The following is a 21,449-nucleotide window of genomic DNA, read 5'->3' as shown; positions in this document are numbered from 1 at the left end:
ACAAAATTATAATCCTGAAAGTCATTATTGCAGCTATATCAACTTTCCTGCTCATGAGAGGTGCAAGTTTTTCATACAAAAATATACTAATTTAAATACAAAGCCAAAATAGTTAAACCGTCATCCATGTCCATTAGGAACGAGTAGTGGGCATGGGTGTGTTGTATAAATATTCTTTGCCAGTCTTCATGCATCTTATAAAGTAAGAGAACTGCTTCATGAAAATTCATGCCATAATGACATTCTCAGTCTTCATGATGCCACAGGACTTTTGTTTCTTCTTTCATTGGCTAAACTTGGCTTTTATCCTGGAATTATTTTGTAGTTATCCTGTTGCATGCCAGCTGACAGCCTTATTACATTCAAGGTAAACAAAGAAACCAAACCAAAAAATATATTGCTTTAAGCCCCTCTCCTATAAGCTCACTTTGATTAAGACAAGAGCTAGACTTATTGTGTGGCAAGAGAAAGGTGGATTTCATATATCTACCCTGAAGCAATTCCAGGTCTTATTTTAGAATTTTATTCTCAGGTTCAATTTGCATCTCCATTCTCCCTGCTCCACCATACTCATTTAAAAAACAAAAAAACCAACAACTGTGCTTAGAATTTAAAAAAAAAATATTGACATGAACACCTTTAAAGTTGGTTTAAATAGTTAAGGTGTGGCAGCCTTAATTATTTTGCAAATAGAAGTCCACTGTAAATAAGAATTATTAACTGCAATAAAGGGAAGTTCAAGAGGCAAGCACAAACAACACTGAAGCCTCAGTTTGAGCTGAATAAAAAGTACATAATTATATTGGAAAACATTCAGCTCTGGGCTCTCTGCCATACAGGAAGAGTGTTTAATTACCAACACTGGCATAGCAATATCAATAGAAGACTGAATATTCAAAAACTGCATGCAATTTCTTAATGCCCTTGATTCTTTCCCTTCCAAGGAAGAGACAAGGATCCCCATTTATCTTTTTTACTTACTCATGTGCCTCAAGTGCACAATCTGGGACTACTGACTACTATTTTGAAACTTGCATTATAAATGGAGAACAGTTCCACTTCCCAGTGACTCAGTTAAAATACATTTATTCAAGATGATAGTCTTTATACCAAGGACAGGTTTTAACACTAATCTTTAAAAAAACCAAAGCATTCGATAATAGCCAGTATCTACCAGTCCTTTCAATTACCTAAACTATTTTCAAAGCAATTACACTGCTCCTGGTGAACCCAATAGGCTCCTCTCAACAGGTTAATAAGAAGCAATTGTTTTACATCTTAGGCTGCAATCCAAACCTGGGAATAAGTCATATTGAATTCAATGGGGCTTGTTTCTGAATAGACATGTGGATTATGCACACCTACGTGGGAAGAGCCCTACTGAGTGAATGGAGTGATTTACTTCCAAGTTAACGTTAATAGGATCAGGCTGAACATGACCAACAGCATGATCCTATGTCTACTCTGAAGTAGACTCTATTGGATTCAATGGGACTTGCTCCCAGATAAGTGAAGCTAGGGTCATAGCCAAAGTGGGGTACATTTGAGTGTCAAAAATCAATAGTTTGATTGTCAAGGAAAAATATCCAACAAGGATGTGAGATTTAGGAATAAAATACCAATCTAGTCTGCACCTTCAGGTTCCTTACTAATGAGTGGTACTGATGGTGCTCTGGTAGCAGCAACAGGCAGTGGTGGCGCTTGCTTTTACTGTGAAATCTGTTCCAAGAGGCAATTAATACAACGCAGGTCAGCAGGTCCCAGATATTCCTAGTTGATGATTTTTTCCATCACTGAAAGACTGCTTTCTTTACCAACCACACCTGTGTCAACCCACTGCTAAATTTCCATCTGTTACACTTCCCCAGTACAGGGAGGTGAAGGCCTCGTGTCTTCTAATGTAGGGCTGGCCTTAGGGGGCATGAGAGGGAAAAGCACTGCTACATGCTTCTGGCTGGTATAAAAGTATGCTCCCATTTCATAAGGGGCTGAATGTTGTGGTGTAGCAGGGGGCGCCAGGACTGGCAGGATGAGGAGGGCACCAGCGGCTACTGGGGTTCCTCAGGATTGAAAGAACATAACTCATTACCACCTGAAGCCAATCAAAGGTCAGGTCGGCACCTGGAACCAACGAAGCCAAGAACCAGGCGGTGATTCTCTGCCCCGCAACTAAGGGCTCTGTAAGTAGAGAGGTAGCATGCAGCTGGGGCTGTCACAACTGTCTAGGGTGCACGCTCACAAGATGCCAGAATTGCACAAGAGGGGGAGGCTTCACACTGAAGACTGGTAGAGGCAATGATGATGGAGGGAAGTGAAGAGAGCATTACCTGAACAGTGAGTCATGGCGGGGAGCTGCTGTGATGCCAGACAGCGGGAGGAGGCCAAGGTCAGAACCCTCACTGCCAGCACCTAGGATCCATCAGGTCAGGATGGTGAGGGGGACCTGCTGATGTCCTAGGCCTGATTATTATTATTGATATCATTATTATTTATTTAATTCATTGGTTGCTCTTCTCACCAAGGCAATGCAACACAACTTACATCCTGATGCACATGGAAGGCAACCACCCTGCTCCCAGATCTTTCACCTGATCCAACAGTTGAGAAAAAGAGGCTGAAGCTATGCTCTACTGCCTCCAGTCATGCTTCTGGCATGTGGCCCTGACCATTCACCCACCAATCCATTCGGTCCTTCAGGGCAAAATAGTTGCCCATCTATGTTCTATACAAATAATAAATATTACAGAGCAAGGATTTAGTGAAACCTGGGGAAACCGGACTTGCCATAACTAGACATACAGAGAAATTGTACCAAGGGAAGGGGAAGACACGAAGTGATTCCAATACATTATTGTGGGACACAGGTAAGAAAAGGTAGTGCTGATCACCATTCCTGCATTAAGCAGTGTCATAAAAGGCATGTTCAAATAAGAATAGTTGGTGTAGCATGAAGACCATTCAAAATACTAAGATGATTACTGAACTTTTCACCCTTACCACCACCAGATGTTGTAAAGTTTTACTGCAGATTAGGAATCTTGAGAGTCATATATTTAAGCCACTTAAAAGCTCTTTACAGGAAGAGTTTGATATAATAGTAACTAATAAATATCACAATCTTCCATGATGCCTTTTTACAATCAACTGCATGTCAATCATATGGAAGTTTTTTCTACTGCACATTCCTCAAACACTCTTATGACCATGTCATATTCAACTAGGTCAAAAGCCTTGCAGATAATAAATACATTAACTGCATTCCAGAATGCATTAGCATGAAAGAAAACCGTGTTGCTCTCTCATGATTACCCCTAATACATAACTACTGATGACTGAAAATCAATTATCAACTAATCTGTAAGCACCTAGGAGGTTCTATTATGTGTGTCACTACCTTCTTAGACAGGGAAGCCTAACTAACAGATTTGTTTCAGAATGATAAGGAAATAAGGCTTTTTCACTCAAGTTTTCATGTGTAAGAGGAAGATACTCTAAACTTCAGGATCCTTGCATGATTGTCAAGTCCTGCTGACACCACCTCACATTGTGCTCTAGCGTCATCCTGACATGCTTTACCATCCCCATCAATATTTCCAAAAGCCCTGGCAGCTTTCCTCTGTTGTAAAGGCAGGACACAAAGTAGGCACAGAATCCTTCTGACTTCTCCAAATCAATTCTGTCAAACTATTCTAAACATTCTGTAGCTTTCTTTTTGATTTTATAAAGTATTTCTAAATCTCTCCTTGTGGTTTCTAGCACCTCGTGGGAATTTCAACATGCTTTGCACTGAAACTCTAGTCTAACGCAAACTCACTCCTTTTGTGAATGGTGTGACTCTGAGCTGCAGGCAGCAGAAGTCCGTAAGGATCAGGTAGCCAAGTTCTACATGACATCATTAAAACTCACTGCAGCTTTGATATAACTAGATAATTTCTGGTATATTAACTGCTGCAATGCTGAACGATATTTAATTTTGGGAGGAGGAGCACATGAAAACTCACAGAGAGAGAGAGAGAGAGAGCTCTGTCATAGGGTGAGGAAGCTTCTTCAGGCAAATGGCCACATTCCTGGCTCGGCAACCTTTGGGGGGCAGCATATAGCATTGTAGGCAGGGCCAGAGGAATGTACCATATATTTCGCTCTATAGGAGTCACTTTTTTCCCTCTGAAAATTAAGGAGAAATGTGTTTGCGTCCTATGGAGTGAATGCAGGCTCCTTGGCTTCAGCGATAGCAACGCGAAGCCTCCGAAGCTCAGAGGGAGCGCTCCTTCCGTGCCCCGGAGGCTTTGCGTTGCTTTCGCTGAAGCCTGGAGAGCAAGAGGAATCGGTGCACACCGACCCCTCTCGCTCTCCAGGCTTCAGGGATAGCCGCCTGAAGCCTTTGGAGTGCAGCGCGAGTTCCCGCTGCGCTCCGCAGGCTTCAGGTTCCTTTTGCTGAAGCCGGGAGAGCAAGACTCTCCTGGCTTCAGCAGAGAGAGGCATGATCAAGCAAGCAAGAGGCATGATCATACTTCAAGGAAACAGTCCAGACACACAAAAGCATTCTCAGGGAGAGTGTGGAGCAGGACTGGAAAGGGGTGTGGCTTGGGGAGGGGCAGAGCCTGGACAGAGTCCTGAGGACCTGATACAAAGGCCTGTAGGGCCACATCCAGCCCCTGGGCCAAAGGTGCTTCACGCCTGTTCTGTGCCAAAGACTGAGAAACTAGATGGCAACAATACTCTTGTTCCGATAGCAAATCACATCACTTGAACGATGACTTCTGGCTCAAAAAGCTTTAATATCCTTTAAGGAAATGAGGCTCCCATAACCAAATTGTACTGAACAAAGCTTTGCAGATGTACCTAAAAGGTAGAAAAGTTTACTTTTCAGTGCAGAAAAGAGACTTTGATTCCTTTCTCTTATATGTAAATAAGTCTGCAGGTTCATATCCTGACTTGGTCCTTAGGGATATCTATTACAGGCATAGGCAAACTCGGCCCTCCAGATGTTTTGGGACTACAACTCCCATCATCCCTGACCACTGGTCCTGTTAGCTTTTTATTCCTATACCACGTTCATATCCTGCTTTTCCTCCAAGGTAGCATATCATGGGTCTCCTGCTTCATCATATCTTCACAGCAGCCCTGTCAGATAGGCCTTTCAGCCCAACCTATGTCCTAGCCCAACAATAACCACTATACTACACTGACTATGTTTGAGCTGGTTCAGTGTGGAGTTATTCATTCTCAGAAAGAGACATTTCATTCAGAAGAATGGAGCGGAACCTTGAGATAGTTCATATTACAACAGCAATACTAGATTTTATTGTCCCTGGACTCCACTATCCTTTTCGCCCCCTTTTCTTTTTTTTTGACTATGTATTGCATTGCCAAGTACCACTCAAGCATCTTATGAAACCATTTGTATAGGAATTTGCATTATGCGAAGTACTTTCCAATTATCTTTCATGACAACACTTCAGTTGGCCCGAGAGTCTCACCCAAGGTCATCAAGCAAACTTAAAAGCTTTATTGGGAGTCTCAACCTGAATCTCCTGTGTCAATGCCCAGCACAGTCTGCTGCTACTACTACAGTACAAAATATTTTCCAGTGAAAATTATTACAATGGGACGGGGTAGATAAAAATCAATGATTTTTTTTATTTAAAAAATCAGATTTTTAAAATTTAAATTGGATTTTTTAAAAATTTAAATTGGATTTTTAAAATAAAATGCTTTCGGAGGAAAAATCTTTCTAAATGTAGTTTTCTATTTAAGTTACATTATAGTCCAAAGGCTATTCATCAGGAGATAAGGATTTAAGTTTTTCAGGTGCACTAAAACTCAGTCTAAGTTTTGTTTTGTTTTTTTTTTTAAAAAAACCGTTTAACCACATCAATTAACAAACATGGATACATATGCTATACTGTTATTGTTTTAGTTAAATAAATTGTTTAAAATTTTTTATTAAGGAAATGATTATTTTCCTCCTTCCAATAAAGTACAGCAGAAAAGTTGTCCAAATATAAACAGTTAACTTATTAAACCTCACCATAATTTCATAATTATCTGTCTATGTATTTCTGATAGTATAACCAAATTAGTAATTTTTGATATAACTGTAAAAACTACTCTGAAAATTTATTACTCCAAAAACGAAACCTTCCTCTGGTTGTAAATATTAAGATTATACCAGCAAGAATGAGTCTTTATGTAAAAAAAATATGATTTAAATCAAGTCTTACTGACTACTGATTTAAATCAAGATTTAAATCAATTTGATTTAAATGAAATCCACCCTGCAATGGGACAAAGCGAAATCTTGCTCAGCCTGAGGAAAAAAAGCAATCATTATATCTCGAAGTGGCAGCAAGACAGCCCATTGTGCTTAATATTTAATATCTGGGCTTGGGAAACTCAAACCCATCCATATACGAAGCCTCAGATATATATACAGATTTCTTTAAAAAAACAACAACCAATACCTGTTCTTTTACAGAAGCTAGAATAGTGGTGGCAGTAGCCTCTGTCTCCATGCCCGGACTTGTAGAAGGTTCCTGGGTGGTCTGTTGCAGTCCTTCTTCCAAAGAAGTCTGCTCAGGAGCTGGCATATTGTCTGTGGGGGGAAAACAGTTTGACATTTGATGGTTATCTGTTCAATTCACTCATTGCCGCTTCTACACTAAAACATGACATATACCTAAAATTTCTGGGAGATACGTCTCCCCTAAAGTAGTATCAAAGAACTAGGGAGAGCGGCTTACAGGGAAGATGTGGTCTTGAAAATAATGTTCTACCCTTAAGCATGCCTCTTCTTTAAAGATAAACAGGTAAGTTACGTACATAACAAAACATTTAGAAAACTGTAAAACTGTAACTGTACAGCTGTATTTGGCTGTAACTCAATTGGCCAAATAACCAATAACATGGTGATAATCGTTAAAATGATTTCCCCATTAAAATCTGTATCTCAGCTATGTCAGATCTTTCTCTGCCCTCTACTTTTAGAGTGGCTTATAGTACTTACCTGAGACTAGGAATCTGTTCTGCTAACCCGCTGCATCTATATCATCTACTTGTGACATTTTTAAATTACACCAGAAGTATCTGTTATGTATGGACATATCCAGGCAGTCTTTGTACATGCTGACTGCCAGCTGGTAATGTGTTTTGGGATTATCATGTGTAGAAATCATAGAGCAGGGGGAACCACACAAAAAAGGAAAGTAGATAGGAGATGAGGGGTCGCTGTAAGAAGATTCCTTCTTGCTTTACTTTTCAAACATTTTTTAAAGTTTTTTTTATATAAAACAAAACTCAGATAGAAATAGAATCTGATATTTTCATTGTGCCATTCTACCTGTCTGACATTAACCCGGAAGTATCTGCAAGGGTGTCTGAGCTGTTATCAAAAGTATCTCTTAAGAGTGGTGAATGGCACTATTTCGCAGGAAGAAATTCCAATGAAAATCCTCGTTATTACATATTCTTAAAAGGCTGTTTATTTGTATATATTTAAAATTTTTATATATGGATGTTTTATGATGGTCTATATTTGCAATGCCTGATAAAGGTTTGGCGAAGAAAGGAAGCAGAAAGGGGGAGCATATGCCTTCCTTCCAAATAAGAACCACTTTTCACATTTTGCACATTTGATCACCATGTGATTACTAGCAGATACATTTTGCAACACATTGGTCTTGTAAGGACAGTAGTGTTAGAAACTGCGATAGGAATGCTAGGAGCCATGTGGCTCCTGGGACCTAGGTTGTGGGCGCCAAAACAAAATGTCAAGGCACTTTTTAGTTTTTTTGCTGCTGCCCTGCTACCAGACCAGCAGCAATACACACACACATTCTTTTTGCTACTGGGTGAATCAAGCAGTCTGCAGGGTAGCACGACTGTAGCAAGGCAGGTGGAAACACTGGGTGCCAAGGGTGGCAGCTCACCTGGACATCTCCATCCAGTCGCAAAAGGCCGGTTGCCAAGTCGCAAAATGTGACTGGTGACCGGCGAATTTCAAACACTGTTCACAAAGGCAACTAATCCATACATCTAAACCATATGCACCTCTTTTACATGTCTATAGTCCAAGAAGAAGAAGAAGAAGAGGAGGAGGAGGAGGAGGAGGAGGAGTTTGGATTTGATATCCCGCTTTATCTCTACCCGAAGGAGTCTCAAAGCGGCTAACATTCTCCTTTCCCTTCCTCCCCCACAACAAACACTCTGTGAGGTGAGTGGGGTTGAGAGACTTCAGAGAAGTGTGACTAGCCCAGCAGCTGCATGTGGAGGAGCGGAGACGCGAACCCGGTTCCCCAGATTATGAGTCTACCGCTCCTAACCACTACACCACACTGGCTCTCACACTACACACTATTTACAAAAAATAAAACACCCCCAAAACCCCTTCAGTGCCCATAAGAGTTTATTTCCACAGACTACCAGGCGAGTGGTGACTTGTAAGCCTGTAAGAACACCTGGATTACTTCTAAATACCATCTTTTATCATATGCCCCAAGCTATGTATTTTCCAAGCTCCCAATCTTCATCTGTTTAGTATACCTTTTTATGGAAGGCATTCAACAAGTCAATTAACCTTTGCTACCTTTCTTCATACTTTCCCCAGTAAGGTCACGCAGCTTGCGCAAAGTAGTGACACGACCAGCATAAGGCACACAATGTATGTTTGATTCATTTCTGCTATATAAACCTATTAGTTTAAATGCAGTTCTTAATGATCCGTAAATTTTGTTTGCCTTTTGACGAGTATAAAGCACTGAACGAATATTTTCAGGAACCAAAGTATTCTAAGAATGCCTTGAAAAGCAGCAGCTAACTTTAAGAACCAAGTGCAGTAGGGGCTTGCGGAGAGCTGCCCGAAGCCCGGGGTGTACAGCGCCGCACTCCCTGGGCTTCGGGCGGCAGGCAGCTATCTGCAAGCCTGCAGAGCCCAGCGGGAGTTCCCGCGGGCTCCGTGGGCTTGCGGATAGCTTCCTGAAGCCTGGAACACGAGAGGAGTTGGTGCGCACCGACCCCCTCGCTCTCCAGGCTTCAGCGAAAGCCTGCATTCGCTCCATAGGACGCACACACTTTTCCCCTTCATTTTTGGAGGGGGAAAAGTGCATCCTATAGAGCGAAAAATATGGTAATTCTGAACTTCTCAACAACAAATTTTACTTGCCATTTTAAGGACTACGTGTGTGACTCTTTTGATGCTAAGCCTGTCAGAAGCTTTGGCGCTTTGCCGCTCAGACCCTTTGCAGAAAACTGATTCAGTACTTTTGAAATCATCATTCCCTGTTTGGGACACAACGAAGATTTTCCACACTTGGAATACCAAAATTAAAACCACAGGACCAGCCAAAGACATGCATATCCATGAAAAAGTGTTCCCTTCCATAACCGGAATAACTATGCATCCTTGAGCTGACACTTCCCAGCCATTCTGAAAATCCGGAGATCCAACAGATGTGCTAATCCCAGAGTGGTTTTAATGCATTACTTTTATGTCTAAATGTAACCAGTGAGAGAAGATAGTGCTATATTTTATTTAAGTGGTTAGCCACAAAAAAGCTAAGTGCCCTCTACTCTACTACTTTGAATGCAGTGTGCTGTTTTTTCCCTACTTTAATTTTGCTGAGCCAGAGGAGCTGTTGAAAATTATGTTCAACTTCAAGCAAGGCAGAAAATGGGACTGCCCTCTAGAAGCCCAAATCTGGGGAAAGGATGCCATTTTCTGCCTCTTCAAGTGGGTGGACCTATACAATACCCACCTGGTGGTGCGAAGCTCCCAAACCCAAGTCAGAAGACCACTTCCTTTGTCTATGGATTAATTATTTGAGAGCACTAACTAGATTTAACAATAAGGAGCAGCATCTCAACAGCTCTTTGGGCTGCACAACAGTATCTGGGAAAGCTACTGCTTCTAGTAGTCTCCTCTAGTCTAGTACTTCCACAGGCACAGTACTAATGAGAGGAAGCTAGCTATGTCCCTGAAAAAATAAACCTGGAAAGAAGAACCTTTGCTGAGTCCTTCTTTCCAAACAAGGTGGTGGTGTTACTGTTGTCCCAACCACAGCAAGTACTAACTTGATTTGATGTCGATCAAGACTTTCAAGCAAGACATGAACAACCTTCTTCGTCACAAGCATCTTGGTAACAGTCTTTCACCAGACAGCTACAACAAGCTGAGACACAAGAAGATGACCATGATATCATCCCAGTCGTTATAGATTCTTTAGAAAGCATTGCTTTGGACTCACATTTTCAGATTCCCATTTCAGATATCATCCCAGTCGTTATAGATTCTTTAGAAAGCATTGCTTTGGACTCACATTTTCAGATTCCCATTTGAAAACTGTCTTAATTCGGCTTCCTGCTTAATTTGAAATGCTATCCTTTGTCTATGCACTTTAAGTCATTAAAAAATGGATATTCAGAAAGGAAAGGGCCTCATAATGCCTTATACAGAAGTAGGGTGCGGGAGACTAATCCTCCAATGCAGAATAACTGCAACTGATTTCTACTTTTATAGGCCACATGAGTGCTAAATGTTGCAGCAGAATACAAATCTGTGACTCAATAGGCTTGACTAAGGGAAGCATGTGCTTTACTTTTCAGTTTTTAATTTTTGTGTTTCATCCATTCATATCCTCAATGAGGAAATGCATATAATTTATCTGGACTGCATTTCAGTCCTGACTCCTGCTGTTGGAGAACCTACAGTGGTACCTCGGTGTCAGGGAACTGCCATTAGTGCCGGAGGGAGAGAGCAAAATCCAGAGGGATTCCAGAGAGCATCCCGGGATTGGGAGAGGCAGCCCATCTTCTGGGGAAGAGAATCAGCGTAGCACCAGTGGAGAAGGGGGGCAGATGGGGGAAGCGGCGAGGCGGTCCCATGACTCCTTGCCGGGGACCAGCGGGGAGAGTAGAGGTCTTCTGCTGCCTACGCCCTCCTTGCGCAGAAGGCTTTCGCGCAGAGAGAGTAGGAGGAGACTAGGCGTCAAAGAGCTTCTTTGCTGGAAGAAGTTTAAGAAATGCCCACTGACGGATTCTGCCAGTGACTGAGACAGCCACGGGTGAGTGGCGGTCCGGACAGAAAAGGTTCACTCAGGCAACCCGGCCAGGTGTTTGCACCGGCTTACGCACGAGCAACCCCTAGAACCATTACACTCGGGTTAAGTACTTAATTCGTTCTGGAGGTCCGTACTTAACCTGAAACTATTCTTAACCTGAAACTCCACTTTAGCTAATGGGGCCTCCTGCTGCTGCTGAGCCGCCGGAGCATGATTTCTGTTCCCATCCTGAAGCAAAGTTCTTAACCTGAAGCACTAGTTCTGGGTTAGCAAAGTCTGTAACCTGAAGCATATGTAAGCTGAAGCGTATGTAACCTGAGGTACCACTGTACTCCACATGCAAACCTTCCTCTGAATTTGGAAGGGATCTACTTCTGCCATGCAGATCAGATGGCAGACGTTAAAAAGAGCTTTCATTGACGTCATAAATGTGATTGCTTTTTCGAATCCCCCCCCCCCAAGATATTTATCTCAAAATCTTAATTTGTCTTACGGCTTCTGCAGTTTTAAAAGTGTTCTCACTTGCACTTTAAGCATGGCCAGTGAGCCAAGTGGTTGCGTGGAGGCGTTCTGGGAAGCAGTTCAATGAGGCTTACTCCCTAATAAGTGTGCATAAGACTGCAGCGTAAAGCTAGCAGCTGGAAAATGTGCTCGATGTTGTGAGAGCTGTGTTTTGTTTAAAGCATCAGTCAGCAAAGCATGAGACTGTTAACCTCAGGGTTGTGGGTTCAAGTCCCATGAAGGGCAAAAGCATGGGTAGGCAAACTAAGACCTGGGGGCTGGATCCAGCCCAATCGCCTTCTAAATCCGGCCCACGGATGGTCCGGGAAACAGCGTGTTTTTACATTAGTAGAATGTGTCCTTTTATTTAAAATGCATCTCTGGGTTATTTGTGGGGCATAGGAATTTGTTCATTTTTTTTTTCTCTTCAAAAAATAGTCCGGCCACTCACAAGGTCTGACGGACAGTGGACCGGCCCCCCGTTGAAAAAGTTTGCTGACCCCTGGGCAAAAGGCTCCTGCGTCACTGGGGGTTGGACTAAATGACCCCTGTGGTCCCTTCCAACTCTACATTTCTGTCATTCTGTTATAAATTCAATAAATAGTAATAATATTCTATCAGAGCTTAAAACTGTTCACAGAAGATCACTGTTTTAAACAGAACCATTTTTATTTTAAATAGCAACATACATGAAGTGCATTAGGCTAATTATGCTCCCTTGTACAAAATATAACAAAGTGGCTGAATTACTATTACTATTAAGTAAGTTTCTCTCTATTGGCAAGCTCTCGAGAGCATGTCTTCTAGTTAAGATGTAGGCCAAAATGTACAGCCTACATGAAATGTCTTTCCGTCCCTGTAGCATTACTAATTTTTTACAAGTGCCCCAATGGACTAATCGAAAAGGTGACTTTCAGCTTATCACATTCACATTCTGCAATGCATGAATAGTTAGAGAAGAAGAAAAAGAGCACTTTCTGGCAAGGGGTGATGTAAGGCCCTGATGCCCTAAGGCTTACTGAGGCTTGTTTTAGTAAGAAAATTTCACCTTCATTTGTTCCATACAACATTGGTAGTTGAGTTGACATGTGATAATTATAGCCTGCTTGTTCTGATTATTGTACTTTCTCTAATTCATTGCTGAAGTGATTTATAGTGCCAGTAAATTATGAAAAAAATAAATGTATCTATTGCAATGTTGTTTTAAAAAACAAAAATCGTGCATCGCTACAAACCATAAATTACCGTACACAAGTGCAAAAGCTCTGGATCAGGATGTTCGTGATTCATATTAAAAATGACACAAAAAAAAAATTAAGGAAGTGATTTTAGATAACAAGCTCTGCCCAAATACTAAACTGAAGGAACAGCCTTTTGCAGCTGGAAAGCACATAGAATATTTTTGACTCATGCTCAGGTGGATGCGATTTACCGCTTACTACTGCATGCTCTAAATAGAAGCTAAGTAACAGATAAAATTATGCAGTGACAAACATCCATTCATCTGTGGCTCTAAGTAAATGTCGCTCTTCCACTGTATAATACAGCCTGATGGCTTATGGATTTTGGTCTGAAGAGTAAACGAGTGGCAAGAAAGCACATGACAGGCTAGGAGAACAAGTACGCAAGAAGGGATTAAAACACTTTTAAAAGAGCATACCTTAAGCAATTATTAGCATACTGAGTAACTACATTAACTAAAGCTGAGAAAGAACATCTCTACTCCTCCTAAGGTACACACATCTGTAGCAGGAACCACATGAACATGCTAGGAAAAAGACACATAGCAACTTAAATCTGGCTCCTGTGGCAGTTTCCTGGGATAAAATCCTAAAAAAAGCTCAATCCTAAAAAAAGGTTAAAAACTTTGGTCAGCCCTCACGGCCCTTCACTTCATCAAATCTGACCCTCTTTGAAAAATGTTTGGACACCACTGTCCTAGATCATGGGTAGGCAAGCTAAGGCCCGGGGGCTGGATCCGGCCCAAAGGCCTTCTAAATTCAGCCTGCAGATGGTCTGGGAGTCAGCGTGTTTTTACATGAGTAGAATGTGTCCTTTTATTTAAAACGCATCTCTGGTTACTTGTGGGGCATAGGAATTCGTTCATTCCCCTCCCAAAAATATAGTCCGGCCCCCCACAAAGTCTGAGGTACAGTGGACCAGCCCCCTGCTGAAAAAGTCCGCTGACCCCTCTCCTAGATGAACGACTGAAAAAAAGAATAGGTGCTGATGACCCATTTTACATGAGCGGTGAAAGTAATGATGTTACGATGAAGAATATCAGGACTGTGCTTTGTAGGATCAAATACTGTGCTATATAAGGTACAATATTTCTTTTTATGAAGTCATATTTCCAATAATAATAATAATACCCTACCCACTCTGGGTGGCTTCCAACAAATATAATAGCATAATAAAACATCAAACATCTAAAACATCTCTATACAGGGCTGCCTTCAAATGTCTTCTAAAATTTGTATAGCTATTTATCTTATTGACATGTGATGGGAAGGCACTCCACAGGCTGGGTGCCACTACCGAGAAGGCCCTCTGTCTTTCTTGAATTGCTTTATCTCATATAGAAGCCTAACTGAGCATCCCTGTCCTGATAATCCAAAATCCACATGCTTTCTCATCACATATATACAGCTTCAATTGATTACCGAACTCTTCAGCTTCCCTTTCAAACCCTGTCACTTCTGTCCAATGCTCTTCCTACGCCACCACCTCCATCTTGAAATTAGGCCAACTTGGTTTTCACTGTGATATACACTCTGAGAAACTTCAGGAAATAACATGAAAATTTATTCATGCCTTCCTATGCTTCCAAGCAATGGGTACTTAAGGTCTGAGAAAGGCAGGGAGGGAAGAGAAAAAGGAAAGAAAGCTGGACAGCAAGTTCTATGGTAACATTCCCATTAGAAATCAGAAAGAGAAGAGAGTCTTGAAGATAGTATGATGAAACTTATTTCTGTACTTTCATGTAATAAGAGAATGTAGGTTGGGCATTTCTACTGCCTTAGTCACAATAAGACTAGACTATACAGCTGCTTTCATATGATCAGCGATTTCCTGTCTTCTTGTGTAGGTGGTAGCAATTTTATCAGTGTAGGCACAAAAGACTGTTCATAAATTATAGAAGTTACTATCTCCCTTCCTTTCACGTCTTTCCCTCTGAGCAGTAATGTACTTTTTAAAAAGCTACAGCTTTCCCCACCCCTTTATAATATTAAAGTATCATTTAAAATATTAGATCTCTTGTTCTCATAAGAAGAACTGTATTTCCTGGAACATATGTTCCACTTGCTTTATGTGAATTGCAAATAAGTTTAGGAATGGCATGCTCAGGGAGAGGAAAATGTACTTCCTCCAGGAAATGTACAGAACACAGTGAGTGTGTGTTTTTGTGTGTAAAAACTATCCTTTTCCACTTAGCTTTTTAGCTAGGCACTGGCAGGCACTACTAGCACCCTCTTCAAAAAGTCTAGCGCAAAGGTAAAGGAGAGTGGTCGCCCCACCACCCTTTTCTAGGTGTAAGGCCTGCACAGTGGTAGCACAAATCACCCCCTTCCCCAAAGTTCTCTGCACATGCTAAAGGACTTGGTAGAAGGGTCAGCCACAAACAAAAGCTGGCTAGCAAACCAATTTAAAATCTGCCGACTTTATGCACATGCATTTTTCAATTGATCTATAGCCTATGACTCTAGCTGGCCTCAATAGGATTATATGATACCACCATGACCCAGTTTTTAATTATGTTATGTCAAACACAGTTTTGTTTGAGAATCTGAAATTATTATTCATTTACTGACTGCAGTGTATATGGTTATAAGCTTCTGATGGGAAAGCTATTAATTATGTTCTGTGTCCTGAGTTCCCATGTTGAGGAGGTGGGAAGAAAGCCTGTTCTGGTTGAGGCCGTACTCCCCTGGAAACAGCAGGTCATCAGCCCTGGATTCAATACTGTCAATAGAGGCTCAGGTGGCTCCAAGTACCTTTTCGCAGTTCTGGCTGGTTCGTCATTGAAAGCCCCCTTTGGACAGAACCAATGCACTCCATGCTGATCCAGATTGTATTATTGTATGTGCTTTATGTGGGCTGCCCTTGAAGAGGACTCGGAAACTTCAACTGGTCTAAAATGCGGTGACCAGATTACTGGCTGGAGATCCATTTAGATCTTATATAACCCTTGTGTTAGAACAGCTGCAGTGCTTGCCGGTTTGTTTCTGGGCCCAATTCAAGGTGCTCGTGTTAGTGTTCAACACCCTAAACAACTTAAGCCCCAAATACCCGAAAGATTGCCTCCTTCCCTACAGATCTTCAATGTGGGTACCAAGATCAGCAGAGGGAGACCTCTTGGGTGTTCCACTCCATTCATAGTTTTCAGTGGGGACACCCTCCCCACAGAGATGTATCTGGCCGCTTCACTATGCAGTTTTCAGCGAATGTAAACTAGCAGGTAATGAATTGAATTAATAATAATACTTTCTCCATTGAGTGAATGGCTTATGAGAACTTGGGGCATGTGACCAGACTCACAAACATAATAAAGAGTCAGAGAAGGAAGACAGGTAGACAATTGTGAAAAATGGAGCACTTAAAAAAAAAACACATACTGAAATAATGTACATGACACACTACCTTATTGTTGGGAGTAATAAGGAGAAAGTATTTATCATTTTTGTCGTGATCTGTTGTAGTCTTATCACTACTACCTGCCTGAGCAAAATAATATGCAATATATGAAACAAATTCTGGTGATAATTGCATAAAGATTTGTTTTTCTCTCTTTACTGTTATGATTAGAATTATTACAATAAGAACAATCAGACAAGTAAGGAGTCTGCACTTTTATATTAATGGAAAAAACACAAAACCTTGCATGAGATCTTAAAACTGCAGACTAGAGTTGAAATCTAATACTGTTATTTATTATAATACCCGAGTGGTGTTATTTATCATACTTTCCAAGTGTTAGTAGGTACTCAAGAATAACTCAAAATAACTTCTTTCTTAAACTACTGAAGCAAAACATGCAAGATGTTTGGATTTAATTTAGTATCAGATTCAGTTTTACAGCCAAGGAAAATTAAGTTGTCCATTAGAATTCTTTTGTACAACACGAGATATTCACAACCTAATGTTTCCTTTTGGGCAGGGGAGGGGGGTAGCAAGGATATATTGTGCTTCACTGCACATTGATTATGATCTGTTTTAGAAATAGGACATCCTTGTTCCTCTGAAGATTTAGGCCCTTATAGCTCACTTGCTGTGTAAGTTAACAAACATTAGCATCAAATCTAAGAGGGAAGGAATATGTGTCCTTAAATACCGTGCTTTCCTTTATTCCTGAATTCACTCTGATGAAGTGGGGGCTGCAGCCCAATTCAACAGGTTCATTCCCACCACACAAGATTTAGGAATAAATATGGTTTAACAATGCAATCATAGTTTGGCACAGAACTAAATAATAAATAGTCCTTTTTAATCTTATTTTTTCCGATTAATACACTTACTATGCATAGTATAAAGATGCTTTGAAATTTTTTACTCAGTGAACCCTCGTAAGAATGGGGGACACAACCAGATTTTTGTTTAATAGCGATTGGCAGGAGTCAGTTCTGTCTACTGCAGGCATGGCCAAACTTGGCCCCTTCAGCTGTTTTGCGACTACAACTCCCATCATCTCTAGCTAACAGGACCTGTGGTCAGGGTTGATGGGAATTGTAGTTCCAAAACAGCTGTGCGGCCAAGTTTGGCCATGCCTGGTCTGCTGAGTTTGGAAAACACTAGAACTTCAACCTATAGAGAAGTTGTTAATTAGTCTCCCATTATATTCTTGGGTGAGCTTGTCTATGCTCACAGAACTAGCACTGAATTGCAGAAACCAAGGACACACTTGTTGTGGTTAAAAATGACTACCTATATAGACTAAAGGTAAAGGGACCCCTGACCATTAGGTCCAGTCGTGACCGATTCTGGGGTTGCGCCACTCATCTCGCTTTATTGGCCGAGGGAGCCAGCATACAGCTTTCGGGTCATGTGGCCAGCATGACTAAGCCGCTTCTGGCGAACCAGAGCAGCGCACGGAAACGCCGTTTACCTTTCCGCCAGAGCGGTACCTATTTATCTACTTGCACTTTGACGTGCTTTTGAACTGCTAGGTTGGCAGGAGCTGGAACCGAGCAATGGGAGCTCACCCCTTAGCGGGGATTCGAACCACCGACCTTCTGATCGGCAAGTCCTAGGCTCTGTGGTTTAACCCACAGCGCCACCCGTGTCCCACCTATATAGACTAGCTTTCTACATAAGAAGAGAACAAAACTTGTTTAAAAAAGTGGTCTCCACGTATGGCAAGGGTCATCAACCACTTTGGACCAGTAGGCACATTTTTAATTTTGAGAGTGTTGTGTGCACCAGTCACAACATGGCTGTCATAAGAGGCATGACATAACACAAAATTAGAGAATGGTTCTGTCATGGTGAAGCTTTCCCCATAATTGCATTTCCATAACAGAAAAAGCTTCTGCAATTCTGTTTAATTTCTGCCTGCCATAAAGCCAGCAACCCTTTTATTCCCAATGTAACTCTATGCTGACATCTTGTACCCACTAACAACAACAACAATAGTAATAATAGTAATAATAATAATTTTATTATTTATACCCCGCCCATCTGGCTGGGTTTCCCCAGCCACTTGGGAGTAAGCCCCATTAAACACAGGGACTTACTTCTGAGTAGACAAATATACTATTGTACTGCAAGTTAACTAGACAGTGAATTCTTAATGGCTGCCTGGTCTTTAGCTCCTGAACATCAGGAGAGATGCCTCTTTGCAAAGTTTTGATATTTGCCCTTTGTGGGGAATTCTTTAACATCTGCCCACAATTATTTTCTGTGAATTCTAGTAACTGCCTGTTCTCAGATGAGCCTACCACAGAAGAAAAGGGCTAAGGAAAAGGAAGGACAAACTACAGAGATTCCAAGGATTAGCAAATAAGATTCAGGTAGGAAAAGGAGGACAAAATAGCAGATATCAGAACCCTGAGGATTCCTCTCGCCTGGTGTCCAAAAAACTCCCTCCACTCAGCAATCACAGCTCTGGCTTCATTCACTGACTAAAAACACTGGTAGAAGGCTCCAAAAGAAATTGCTTAGAAGGGTACCTGCACATTTTTTTATGTACCCTTCCTTCTAGGAGGGTGAGAGGCTTAAAATAAGGTACCAGTGAAGGCCTTTGTGGGCCACAGGTTGGCAGCTCCTGATTTATGGAACTGAAGCACACATTATTCAAGATTTGCAATTTATTTATTGAAGTTAATCAATGTTGGTAAATAATATGGAAAAGTACATTTTAGAAGCTATCATGTAAAAATAGTGAAAAGGCAATCCACTTTAATACGCTCTTTTAGCCAAACCTTCAATGGTAGTATAGTTTTGTTACAGCTCAGTGTGGAAATTCTGCTAATAAAATCCAGTCATCCAGTCTGGCACGTTTCATATCATGGTAACAATGCAAAAGATAATTTACACAACACACTAAATCACAGGCGTGGAATGCTCTGATTTGAAATAGCTATTCAAACTCTTAACACAATAAAATTAAAGGCTCAAATACAGGACATAATCTAGATTGATAAATGACTATTGGCTTATATTGGCAACACATACTCCCTGAACTGGCAAATAGATGGGCTCTATTGGATCTGTAACATCTATATTGCTGGCAACTAGGTAGCCTAAATGAAGCATTTCACAAGTTTTTTTTAATCACCTTTGAAATGTTTCATTCTATCTGTGGCACTCTTACCCTCACAGATATTGGTATCCTCTCTCCACAATCAACTAAAACTTGCCTTTTTAATTGCAATACAAGACTGCCATTTAGTACAAGTCTAGCTAATACCTAGTGCTAGAAAAATACATGTGATATCTCAGGGTACTTTTGTGATACAGATAAATACTGAGTACTTACAGTTTTAACCGAATCTATATTTTTGTTGTTGGGCGGCTTTCCACATAAGAAAAAAGGTAACTAAGCAACCAGTCTCTCTCTAAATACAGCAGCAGAACTGCAAAATCCGTTACTAAGCATCACATCTATACAGGTTAAGTACAAACAAAATCTCCGTATGAAACAGAGCCCACATAAGAATTCTAATCCAAAGAATCTTAATTATCTAAAAAGATGAACATATGTAATAAAGAAAACAAAAGTCTAACAAAAGCAGTTATAGGGAACATGACTGCTAGGAAGACTTATTGTAGAGAGCTTATACTTAGTTCCTATCTTCAATAATGCTCTGAAGTGGCATTATTAGTTTTATAAGATACATTTACAGATAGAACCTACTTGGGCTGCAATTCCATGAACACTACATAGCAAGTCCCATTCAACTTGGTGAGACTGACTGCTGAGCAAGCACACACAAGATTGCACTATTAGATTCAATGGAACTTAAAACGCTCTGTCTTTTTCTGAAAACGTGTAAGAGGACTCATACCAATCAACCATAGAAGTGTGTCCTTTCCAACATAAGCACCTACCTCCAATGCTCTCTTAATGGGTTTTCTTACTTGCACTGAGAATTGTAATACAACTTCGATATATTTACCTAGAAATGTAACGGGATTTACAAGCCACTAGGCTTAGAATGAGAGACTTAAACTTTAAGTCAAAGTGAGTCTTCTAACATAGAGCACTCAAAGTTTAAGAGCCAGGACTATACTAGCACAAGTGTGGTGTACGGTTACTCTCTCTCATTCCTAGGAATCTCAGCTTTCATCAAACCTGTTCCGAGTGCTCTTCTAGGCCTTGTTGATTCTGAAGAAGTGTTCAAAATTAGCCAGGCACTGGGCACATTTTGCACCTGGCTATTGGCCACTTGCGACCATGTAAAGATGCCAGGGTGCCAGGATGGCGTCTGATATCTTCACCAACTGGAGGTACATGCCTGAGGATCATTGGATCTGGACTGTTTTCACACACTGATACCACATCCTGTAGAATTATATCAGTTATATTTTATCTGCACAATCAGAATGAATTTCAGGAACCCCCCCCCCTTTTTTTTTGGTGCAGCCTGAGCAGGGGCAGTGAACAACATTACAGTCAACTGTTGTAGCTTGTCTTCACTTACCCTACTGCACTGCACTGCTCCCAGTTGTGAATATTCTTAGGTTATGAATGGTCCGTTCACCATTAAGAAAAAGAAGCAGGAATAGGCCACTGTATTTGTGGACTCCCTGGATCAAGAGACTTTTCTTCTTTAAGTTCCCAACATTCTTAACCTAGTTCAAGTTGTCATCTGAACTAGCCAGAGGTTTAACCGATAATCAATCACATCATTCGAAAAATAAGACTTTAGACCCATCTTGCCCAAAAATGGCAATTAGGTACAGTATTCCGTTTTGTCAACTGCAACCTTGGTTTAAGGAGCCATTTGGCCCCTAGCTTATATATTTGACTTTCTAACACCGTTCTGAAGTCATATTTAGAATGTCTGCAATATGCTGTCAGCAAAAGACTCAAAGCATACATGCAGTCTAGAAAGTGTTTCCTAGCACTTTAGGTCTTTCATATTATCAGTATTATCCTGAGGTTGTCAACTTGCACAGCCATCAAAGTTATATGCATATTAAAAACTGAGGAAAAGCTAGGAGCCAATGCCAATCAGGCCACTTCTTGGTTATAGCATTTAGAGCATTTTCTTATGTGAGGCTCAGTTTGGGAAGGCAGTTGAGCTAGGAATTGGCAGCAAAGATTCAGTGTTTATGTCAAGCACAACGTTTAAATGTTAGAATAAAAAAAAATTCCTTCCAGTAGCACCTTAAAGACCAACTAAGTTAGTTCTTGGTATGAGCTTTCGTGTGCATGCACACTTCTTCAGTTAG

General features: G+C 41.0%; 1 protein-coding gene across 8 annotated transcripts in view; it reads right to left on the bottom strand.

Annotated features, from left to right (window-relative positions):
• PKP4 (plakophilin 4) overlaps positions 1 to 21,449 on the bottom strand; it is a 96,344-nt gene that overhangs the window by 63,831 nt on the left and 11,064 nt on the right. For all 8 annotated transcript variants that reach the window (XM_082197546.1, XM_082197549.1, XM_082197550.1 and 5 more), the window contains exon 2: positions 6,465 to 6,595. In XM_082197546.1, coding sequence (XP_082053672.1) covers positions 6,465 to 6,590 — 126 coding nt within the window. In that variant the 5' untranslated portion in view covers positions 6,591 to 6,595. The remainder of the gene's footprint in view (positions 1 to 6,464; positions 6,596 to 21,449) is intronic.

This window comes from Podarcis vaucheri (genome assembly GCF_965113315.1).
Source record: "Podarcis vaucheri genome assembly, chromosome: 1".
In the NCBI taxonomy this organism is placed as follows: domain Eukaryota; kingdom Metazoa; phylum Chordata; class Lepidosauria; order Squamata; family Lacertidae; genus Podarcis; species Podarcis vaucheri.
Note: the sequence above shows the minus strand (reverse complement) of the source record. Positions and strands in the feature narration are given on the sequence as shown.